Here is an 11,501-nt window from a genome sequence, read left to right as displayed (position 1 = left end):
ATGAGTTTGGAGGTGGCATAGAAAGTGGCCTAGAAAATGGATGGATGCTTGCAGAGGTGCTGCAATGCTGCCTCTGTCCACCAGAGGGAACCAGAGAAGCCCAGGGGAGGCGTTGCACTGCATTGGAGTGCTGGGATAGGCAGCGATGACAAAGTTTTGCAAATTTAACTCATAATGGTACTTGTATTGTGTATTTCTTAGCCACCTTTTGAGTGTTAAATTGCTGTGTGATGAGTTTAGAGTTCCCTGTAAGATGACACAGTGAGACAGACTGTTATATTGACTAATGACCTTCTGAAGGTGGTTATCAACTGTCAACTTCTTTTGGACATTAGCCTGCCTGCACTTGCAAAGACCTAGAAGATTTCATTATCAACTCAACACCAATAGATAACTTAAGTTTTATTTCACACTTCAAGTATTTACAGGAGCTTGTCAGATTAGGTTGATAAACCTCGAATGAAAGAGGAATAGCATCAAGTCACTACTCATTACCACACAGTTGTAACATTGGAACAATAATAGTTATATACCATTGGTTTATCCAGTCTTCTCTTGTTACAATCATTTGAATAGTTGTCACAATGATGTTTGAAAAATCTTAGTAGTACTAGATTTCCCGAATATTTACTTTGTACAACCACCTAGCATCATATAATGCATGGAATGGTTTTTGCATGTCACATGAATATTGAACAAAATTTCTCTCAGGGGTTTGAAAAACATGCACATTTTACATCATAATCAGAACAATTGTCATACTCTTTGGTTATTACATGTACAGTCATGTGATGCTTATTTTCAACAATATATTCTCAAATAAGCCAAATTTGACGAAACAGCTATTTGCAGCTTGTGGATGGTTGTTTATTGACCGACGGCACATTCTGACATTATAATCTAAGAAGAAAACTAAACAAAAAACAAAAAACAACAGCAGCAATAACTAACTAAATAAATACAAATAGCAGCAATTTTACAAGAAGAAAGTCCAAATATTAAGACAGAAAAGTTACAATATAAAAAAAAAGTTGTAATTTTATGTTATGAGGAAAAGTCATTTTAGTGGCATAATGTTGAAATATAAATTTCTTTTAGTTTTCGTTAAGTCACAATAATATGAGAAACAAACAATAACAAACAAACAACAATAATTTTCAGAAAATTAGGTTAATCAAAGAGTTATAATGTTCATAATTATGAGAAGAAAACTTCCAAGAGGAAAACTGAAATAGTTGTAAAATAATAAAAGCAACAGCAGAAATACCAAAAACTAGTCCAAATATTAAAGGGGACCTATTATGCTTTTTCCACTTTTCTGACCTATAAATGTAGTTATAATGTTGTATTCTCATGTTAAACAATGCCAAAGTTTCAGATAATGAGGTTTGTGTCTTTGGAAGTGAGCCCTGAAAAAAGGTCGGGATGTCTCAAAACGCTCTGTTTGAAAAGGCGTGGTAAAACTGCCCCTTTATGATGTCACAGAGGGCAGAGTTCCTTATATGGTTTGTAGTTCGGGAGTACTTTGGGCGTGGGACCAATCACAGCCAATTGGGCATGCCCAGAGGCGGAATAAATTAAAAAGGAGACGACCACAACTCAATACAAAGGGTTTATGAGAAAAGTTTCAACAAATAATTTGCAATTTTACGAGAACAAAAGTGTAATATTATGTCATTTTAGTAAAAAATAAACTTGATAATATGCCAAAAAGAAAATAAAGTTGGAATTTTTGTAAAATTAGGTTAAAAATAATCTGGGAATAAAGTTTGAATATTAAAATAATTACATTTACAAATAAGGAAGAAGATATGTGGAAAGTTCATACTACACAAAAACCTCACACAAAAACCTTCACCTGTATAGCTGAGATGCAGTTTCTTCTAGATTTATATATAACTTAGCATATCTACATGTGTTGCTTTGCAAAATATAGTGGCCCTTGCATCCTTTCATTTTTCACGATGCCGTTGCTGGAAAGAGTTTGAACACCACTGATAAAAGCCAACATTCATTCATTCATTTTCTACCGCGTTTTCCTCACAAGGGTCGCGGGGGTGCTGGAGCCTATCCCAGCTGTCTTCGGGCGAGAGGCGGGGTACACTCTGGACTGGTCGCCAGCCAATCACAGGGCACATATAGACAAACAACCATTCACACTCACATTCATACCTATGGACAATTTGGAGTCACCGCTTAACCTAGCATGTTTTTGGAATGTGGGAGGAAACCGGAGTACTCGGAGAAAACCCACGCATGCACGGGGAGAACATGCAAACTCCACACAGAGATGGCCGAGGGTGGAATTGAACCCAGGTCTCTTAGCTGTGAGGTCAGCGCGCTAACCACTAGAACACCGTGCCGCCCCTAAAAGCCAACAAGAAACACCAAACAACTTCTTCTGATGTGAGGCAGAGCTTCTCTTCCTGTCAGTCACACACACCGTTGACCTGGATAGAATTGGACTCTACAGTTTTTTCTACATTTCCCATCACAATGTATTAATCATGACTGCCCCCCCATTCATCAGCCAGAGAGCTTCAGCTTGTTACCTTTTTTCTGTCCACTCACTGTGTAGCAGATTACACTACTTAACATCCCAGACAAGTGTCAACTCTGCTAAATGTCATTTATGATTGACGTTTATACATATTCATGGTTGCATTCCGGAGGAGTGATGCTTGTCAGATCGACAAATAGCTGGAGAAGATGAACGATCATATAAGGAGTACTCAGACGAAGCTGAGGAGAAAATGGGGCACATCCCACTGCATCTAGTATGTGATTATTTGCACATAAGAGGTATATGATTAAAGACGTGCTGCCTCGGCAGAATTGAGGTGAAGGCATCCTTTTGCAAATCTATAATAGTCTTCACCCTCACCTTCAAAATGTCTTTTAAGGTCAAACGTCCATCTGGACCAACACCAGGACAGGTGGTGCTTCTGCCACTTTGCCTTTGCGCCGCAGCAGATGAGTCAGACCCCTGAAAGACGGTGTAGTGTGGAGGACAATCTCCTTGAGACCTGCACGGAACTCACGACGTATCAGGCAATAGAGCACAGGGTTGAGGCAGCTGTTGGTGTGCGCCAGGCACACCGTCAGGGGGAAGGCATAGGCTTGTGTGTTGTAGAAAGCCTTGCTGAAGGGCACTAGGTCGAACTTGATGAGCACCCCCCACAGCGTCAGTGCCTGATTGGGAAGCCAGCACAGAAAGAAGGACAGAACCACGATTACAATGGATTTGGTTACTTTGGAGCGCCGGCTTTGACGGCATTGCTCCACCTCCGGACCAGCAGCGCCTGAAATGCGTCGGCTGAGGACGAGGCGCAGGAGAAGCAGGTAGCAGACCGTGATGATGATCAGCGGGATGAGAAAGCCAAGCAGGACCTTTTGCAGATGGTACAAGCCTAAAAGAAGTTGCGGATCCCAGTTGGCCGTGTCTGGGAAGCGCACCAAACAGAGCTCCTCATCCGACACTTGGGCGGTGGTAGAGTAGATGGCATGCGGCAAAGTGACCAATAGGGACACAGCCCAGATGCCCAGGCTTGTCCACTTGGCTCTGGCTGCTGCCGTCTTCCTGCTGTGCATCTTCAGTGCAGAGGAGATGGAGTAATAACGTGCCACACTCATTGCCGTGAGGAAGAAAACACTGGCGTACATGTTCATGGTGGTGACGGAACTGATGATTTTGCACATGACACGTCCAAAAGGCCAGCGGAAATCCAGAGCCGTGTCTACCGCCCAGAAGGGCAAAGTCAGTACAAACTGCAAATCCGTAATGGCCAGCCCCATCACAAAGCAGTTGATGGACGATTGCTTCTGCCTGTAGCGCGAGTGAAGCAGATAGAGCGCCAGCACATTCCCCACCAGCCCGAGCGCACACACCACAGAGTAGACGCACGCTATCATCACACGCACCACCAAGCTGGAGCTGTCTCCTTGGAACTCCGTGGTAGATTCCCTCGTTAGCAGCTGTAGCCAGCAGTGCAGGGACAGGTTACCGGTGGAACCCGTACTGCAATTCCCACCGTTGTTGTCCAAATCTAGTTGGATCTGTTGGTCACATGGCTCCGTAGCCAGAGTTTGAAATCCAGTCTCATTCATGTTGGATCCTCTTGAAATCACACATCTTCAACAACTGGAAAGTTGGACATCTGAATTATAAGCCAAAAGAGAAGTTCTCTGGGAGGCTGCATATTCCTTGTGTCAGATTGTCTCCCATGTGTGCTGTAAATGCCGTCTCCCGCTACGTTGAAGATGACGCCGCTCTCCTCCTGCCTCTCTGCTGCTGCTTGCCGCTTTGTTGTGCGCTTAGAGCTTTTCCTGTGAGCGCGCAAAAGAGCTGTGCCGCGCTGACGATGCTTGTCTCTTGCAGCCGGCTGGGCGACTGCTGTAGCTGTAGAGAGAGTGTTTACGCTCTGATTCCCACTGCCATGTCAAAGTCTGCTGGCATGTCCATTAAGGACCAATGGTGGTGGGTTTGGGGGGGTGCTGTGTAGGAGTGTAATGTTTTGGGTGGCTCATATCTCTGCTAGGTAGGTGTGCCTTTTAGCTACTTCCAAAATACTACTATTAGTTACTGTCATTTGAAAGCAGTTTGATTCAACATTACTTTTTAATTACTCACCAAAACTCACATCCTTTGCTATTATAGACAAACATAGACTTTATTTCATTCTTGACTATTATTGAAAAATAATGGTACACCTGTCACACAAATGTGGAATTACAGAACCCTACACTGCACAATTACTGTACTTATCAGATTTTTTTCTCAGGGCTACTTCTCGGTCTAAGTACCACATTGAATCCCATTGAATTGAATACATTATTTAAGATGACCTTTCTTTTTCAAAACCCATTTTTGTCATGCTATCATTTATCCACATCCATTTTTTTAAGTTTCCTTATCCTGTTCAGGGTCACAGGGAGATAGAGCTGCTGCAGTATATTGTGCACAGACAACATCATGTTTTCAATATCAGTGAAAGCTGATAGCTGATAGAAGATTCCACGCCAAAAAGATACAGTACATTGAGTACATTGCTTAGTTGCTGGACATTGATGATACTGCATCACTGATCTTCACAAAAATTATCATCATAACTCCTCCTCTAACTTGCTAACATACTGTATATAGAACATATCCTGTATTTACATTATTACAGTTTTCAAATAAATTAAACATGATCAATTATAGGCTGCACGGTGGACGGTGGTTAGCCCGCAGGCCACACAGCTAGGAGTTTTGACTTAGCATGATCTCCTTGTGTGTGCGTGGGTTTTCTCCAGGTACTCCGGTTTCCTCCCACATTCCAAAAACATGCTAGGTTAATTGGTGACTCCAAATTGTCCATAGGTATGAATGTGAGTGTGAATGGTTGTTTATCTATACGTGCCCTGTGATTGGCTGGCGACCAGTCCAGGGTGTACCCCGCCTCTCGCCCAAAGACAGCTGGGATAGGCTCCAGCACCCCCGTAACCCTGGTGAGGATAAGCGGTACACAAAATGGATAATTAGGATTTGTAGCTACTGTATGTGTGAAATATGATAAATTTTACTGTATGTATGTATGTATTAAAAAGGCCAAATACAGGAAATGAAGAACAGATGAGGGGTAGGATTAAATTAAGCTATGCTTCTTCCTATGTGATGTATTCCATTGTAACGTGTATGCAAGTTCCAGTAAAATTAAACCATGATCATTATCACTTATTATTCTGTTTATTTTGACCACACACATAATGAAGGGGTGATGTTCTCGTGTCCTTGAATGCATCTTGCGGTTGTGTGATGAGAATAAGAAAGTCATTTCAAGGACGAACGGACCGTAAAGGTCTTTGTGAGTTGTTATGATATTGGAATTCATTACTGTTGCTGTGGTCAGGTAGAAATAAAGTCAAGAATGTGCGATAGACTCTGTGACTCAATGGAGACACTACATGAAGCTATCCATGTCAGGCTGTCAGGCTTGCCATGATGCAAAATCATTAACAAGACTTTCAATCAAAATTTATATATTTGTTCTGCTCAACTGTTGACTGATTCATTGTTGATCATTGTCTGAAAATTAGTCTTGAAAAGTTGTTTAACGATGCTGCTAGGTATCATATCAGCAGTATCATCATTCAGTATACAAAGACCTGTCTTTCAAAAAATAAAATAAAATTAAGACAAAATCAAAAACAAAATCTATCTTTTTCAAAAATCCCGTTTTCAATATATGTAGGAAAAAATGGTAGATTACAAAAAATATATATCATCTTTCTCAGCTGCCTGACTGTTGCTTGATGACTTTGCTTTACTGATCACCATTATCTTAAAGGGAGCATATGCAAGTTGCTCCAAATTACATTTTTGAAACCGAATAATATGAGCATACCACAGCTGCCTAGCATATGTTATCATAAGTGGTTTGAAAGAACAGACTGTACAAAATATGTCTATCCAGTTGTCGCTCTCCACTTCATGTTTTCAATTTTGAAGTTTCACTGTTTTTCCAAATTAATAAATGAAGCAGTTTTGTGGATGAATCTGGTATACTATTAGTAAAAACAAATGCATATTCAAGCAAATGTTATGTATTTTTTACCCTGAATTAAAAAAAAAAATCCTGCACAAAAATGTGCAAATGAACTAAAATACAAATATAAGGTCTTAAAAAAACACATTCAAAGACGAATGACGTGTGCAACATAGTGTTCTCCATTAGTTAGAGAAACACAATAGGATCCGACTTAATCGCCGGAACAACAGACTTCCATGGCAGACTTGAATTATCACACAAACTAATACTCAACTCTGAACCCCAAATGTCACTTTTGTCCGCTTCTCTTTCAGGTCCCCTAGGGAACATTTGTGGTCACACACACAAGCATGATATGTCTTAAAAGTTTGTTTGTTTGTTTGTTGGTTTGGTCTACTACATTGGGTATTTGAAATGTTAATGTTACTATAGGGGTGTTATTTCATGGCCAGAGCTCTAATAATGTTAAAAACCGGTGGTAAACAGGTTTTTCTATGATCTGACTACAAAAATTCACTTCTCACAATCGGATCTAGAACTAACTAACCGTAATAAATGAGGGATTACTGTATTTAATTACAAATTAAATTGCATCATTTGACATGAATAAAATAACTGCATACAGTTCCTTTAAAATTAACAGCACAAATCCTCCTCTTGCTAACCACTTTGACACACTTTTTTCCCCAGTGGGTCTCTTGTGTCACAGCTGCATCTGTGCAGGTCTCCTGATGTGTGTGTGTGGGAGTGACAGGAAGAAAAGCTCGTATGTGGAGAAGTTGTTTGTTCCCACCGGTTTACTCTATAAATCTCTACACATGGAATGTAAGATGTTTGGATGGATAGATAGATATCTAAGATATTATTAATCTCCATGAGAGAGAAATTCCTGTATATTATTCATCGCCTAAGGCTTAAAAGCTGTACATGAGCAGGTGGTATTCTGTCAAGCCATATTGCTGTGCTTCTGACAACGTCACAGCAAGAAACGCTTAACTGTTCTTGTTTTTTTTTTTTTTTTTATACCTTGCATGTCATCTTCCACTTTTTGCTATGAAATTGTGTTGTGTGTACACCTGTCAGCTTGGCTTATAGGTTAGCGCACACACAGAGATGACAGCCTTGTGCAGCTGACATTGGATGTTAATCCTTCAATGTAAGTTTTGTTGGGGTAAAAAAAATGCCACACTTTAATCCATTTTGACTCATTTCTTGTCATTTTAGCAAGGTTCTCAAACCTCCAAATGTACGACACGGTTCAATGTCACAAATGCCTGTAGCAGACGTTTCACCTGGCTCGTACATAACTTCAATTATGTTGCACTCAACGATGTTGCATGCAGAGTTTCTCTACCTGCTTCAATAAATGGCAAAGCACCTTGTAACAGGAATTTGAATATTCCATACATTGTGGTTCGAACATTGCTCCCTCACTCTGGTTTTGAAAATGGATTAATGAATAAATGATGATTGTGATTGGCTCTGGACTCAAAAGATATTTACAGACAAGTTATAGTATGTAGTATTCAGTATTGTTACATTGATGAGACATCACATTAGATTACATTACATACAGAGTCCAACATGACAGTGAAAAAAAAATCTCCCATTCTTTGTGGAAGTGGTAAGTTTTTGGCTTCTTACGTTGTCCTTCTTCCCACTTTGTTCTGTTTGCAATCCTTTCTGATGTTTAGAATTATGAAATTGGTATGCTATGTTTTTGCTGTGCTTATTGGGAATCCTGTGTGTGTGTGCATGTGATAGAAGAGTTTAAGCTAAAATGAAAGGAAAGGCATACAAAACTGTGGTGAGACCAGCCATGTTGTTTGGTCGAGAGACAGTGCCACTGAGGAAAAGACAGGAAGCAGAACCAGAGGTAGCAGAGATGAGGATGCTGAGGTTCTCATTGGGAGTGACCAGGATGGATAGGATCAGGAAGGAGTACATCAGAGGGACATTACATGTTAGAGGCCTTGGAGATAAAGTCAGAGAGGCCAGACTGAGATGGTTGGGACATGTCCAGAGGAGAGAAAGTGAATATATTGGTAGAAGGATGCTGCATTTAGAGCTGCCAGGTAGGAGGCGTGGAGGAAGACCAAAGAGGAGGTTTACGGATGTAGTGAAGGAGGACATGAGGGTAGTTGGTGTGAGAGAGACAGGGTTGGATGGAGGACATTTTGCTGTGGCGACCCCTGAAGGGAAAACCCAAAAGAGAAAGAAGGAGTTTATCGAGAATGCCGTATCCCGATTCCATAGCCTGCGCATTACAGGTGAACAATGTGTTGTAAATAAAGAATACTAGGAGTGTACAGTTGACTATATGGGTGTTATTTTATATCTGCAGGAATAATAATAGTATGAATCAAATCTAAACAGATGTTCCATGCTCTGACCATGAAAATAGTCAATTTATTCATATGGAATGCTACTTTGCGGAAAGTCAGTTATCGTAGTTCTGCAACCAGTTAAACACAATAAATGGAAAACCATGACTTTCTGTCGGAGATTAATAAGGCATCTGTCCAAACGAAAGACAACTTTATTTAAAAAGGCCAGTCGAAGGGATGACTTCCCTGCAACACCTTTAGGATGAAGCCCTCATCTATAATGATTGTCACTATGACAAGGCTGGGTGGCACCAGATGTGTCCATGTTGAGGATACAATGTGTGACCTACATTTTGTTTCTCTTATTGTACGCTACAAAGACTGAACAACACGGTATGGTGAGTTATTATGCCAGCAATAAAGCAAAACGATGATACATTAAGTCGGCATTCCTTTTGGTGTATGAATAATGAGAAAACAAGGTGGATATTGAAAAAAAAATCATGAAGTGGTACTCAGGTCATGGAAATTGATGGTCACCGCTGGTCTGTTTTTTAATCCGCTGTCTTGCTGTCAAATCAGACTACTTGACACACTCACTTGACAAGTGTGTAATTATGGAGGGTGGGGCCTTATGACTCGGTTGCCTCAAGTGTCACCACGGCAGAACAGACTCATTTAGGGCATACAGAAATGTACTGGTGACACACATCGGTGGGTCAAGCGTTTAGACAGATGGAGTAACAATTTGCTTCAAGACTGGTCACACACACTATTTTACCGAGTCAAGTCAGTTTTATTGAGTTAGTGCCAATATCTCTATTTGAGCATGCACTTTGGAGGCGAAACTAAGGAAAAGCACACTCTAAGCACCTACCTTGAACAGAACTGAGGTTGATCAGTGTGAGGCAGCTGTCTGCCTCAACCATTTGGGTTGAGATAGAGACATAGAGAAGAGGGACACACATACAGAGAATATTCTCGACTTTTCCTGACTTAGTTTCTAGTTCTGCTTATTTCTATTGTGCAAGTTGGCAGTTATCATTAATAACAGGTGGGAAGAGTGACTGCATTAGTTATGATTCATATGTTGGCTGCGCATATAGGGTCTATTTTGTAATAAATATGCTCAGAAGGGCTGCCGAGTGGTTAGCACGCAGGCCTCACAGTTAGGAGACCCGAGTTCAATTGCGTGGAGTTTGCATGTTCTCCCCGTGCATGCGTGGGTTTTCTCTGGGTACTCCGGTTTCCTCCCACATTCCAAAAACATGCTAGGTTAATTGGCGACTCCAAATTGTCCATAGGTATGAATGTGAGTGTGAATGGTTGTTTGTCTATATGTGCCCTCCGATTGGCTGGCGACCAGTTCAGGGTGTGCCCTGCCTCTCACCCGAAGACAGCTGGGATAGGCTCCAGCACCCCCGATATTACGACTTTTTTTGTTAATATTCGCTACTACTAAGATTACATTATTTTTAATTATTATATTACAAATATATTCTTGTAACTTAGCAACATGTTTACCATTTGAATCAAAAATATTTCTTAATATTTTGACTTTATTCTTGTAAAGTTACAGCTGTTTACATTTTTTTAAAATTATTTCCACTGCTTTCTTGTAAATGTACTTCTAGTAATTATGAATTTATTCACATATTTTCAGTTTATTCTCATAACAATCTAACTTTTTATGTAACCTAGTTTTCCAAATATTCCAACTTTTTTCATTCTTTCCAATTTTTGATTGGAAAATTATTGAAATTATTTATTATATTAAATATATATATATGAATATAAATATATAAATATCAAATATATAAATAAATAAATAAATATACATATATTAAATATTTATTATATTAAATTTTATTATATCATATTTGATACGATCAACATGAAGAGGATATTTTTTATTTGTTGTATGTTATACTGTATATTATGATGTTATCCTCAACTTTTACCTTACAACTTCTTTCCCTTAATATTTTCACTATTTAGTATTTTTACTTTTTAGTATCCCTATAAAATTCCTCTGTTTTTTTCATCTTTTATGTTGTTTTTCCCCCAATTTTCTTGTTAAATATATTTTTAGAATGTGCCACAGGCCAGCAAAAACACCCACACACCTCCGACCGCACTTTGGACATCTCTGATGTATTGTATCACAGCTGTAACTTTGCGTCTCTTTCATCACTGATGAGACATGAGTGACCCCGAAGTCAAGTCTACTTGTTAGACAAGGACATTTGGTCGGTGACTGCTCATTAATTCTAAATGACAGAATAGTTAGAAATGAAAGAACAGATAGCTGCTGCTTGATGGGCAATGTGCTCAGCACGCCGCCTGCCTCCTTGAATGAACGAATAGTTTGACCGCTTTGTCCTACAGGAGCCTCAAATAGTGCTTGATATGCATAATGAAGTTTTTGGAAAGTATCCAAAATGACCTTCATCCTTAACAGCATGAACCGGTTTAGACTGCCATCAATTAGCCTTCTGTTGTGTATCCACAGTATTTTTGATTACTAATGATTTATGACACTCAATTATTAAGGTCTGGTTTGTTTAATCCGACTACTAAAGCTTCTGGTTGCTGCTTCTGGTTGCCAGTGGCAGTGGGGACCAAACTGATATGTCCTCTAACA

The 11,501-nt window shown here is 39.9% G+C and overlaps 1 protein-coding gene across 2 annotated transcripts; it reads right to left on the bottom strand.

Annotated features, from left to right (window-relative positions):
• Positions 1 to 436: 436 nt before the first annotated feature.
• rxfp3.2b (relaxin family peptide receptor 3.2b) lies at positions 437 to 4,276 on the bottom strand. Of its 2 annotated transcripts, XM_058073314.1 has the most exons (2): positions 3,286 to 4,276; positions 437 to 3,192 (listed from the first exon to the last, which is right to left on the bottom strand). In XM_058073314.1, the coding sequence occupies exons 1-2, from the start codon at positions 4,105 to 4,107 to the stop codon at positions 2,905 to 2,907; spliced, it is 1,110 nt and encodes a 369-aa protein (XP_057929297.1). In that variant the 5' UTR covers positions 4,108 to 4,276; the 3' UTR covers positions 437 to 2,904. The 2 variants fall into 2 exon arrangements, with proteins under 2 accessions (XP_057929297.1, XP_057929296.1); XM_058073313.1 differs by having other exon boundaries at positions 437 to 4,276.
• Positions 4,277 to 11,501: the final 7,225 nt, after the last annotated feature.

This window comes from Doryrhamphus excisus, chromosome 5 (assembly GCF_030265055.1).
Source record: "Doryrhamphus excisus isolate RoL2022-K1 chromosome 5, RoL_Dexc_1.0, whole genome shotgun sequence".
Taxonomy (NCBI): domain Eukaryota; kingdom Metazoa; phylum Chordata; class Actinopteri; order Syngnathiformes; family Syngnathidae; genus Doryrhamphus; species Doryrhamphus excisus.
Note: the sequence above shows the minus strand (reverse complement) of the source record. Positions and strands in the feature narration are given on the sequence as shown.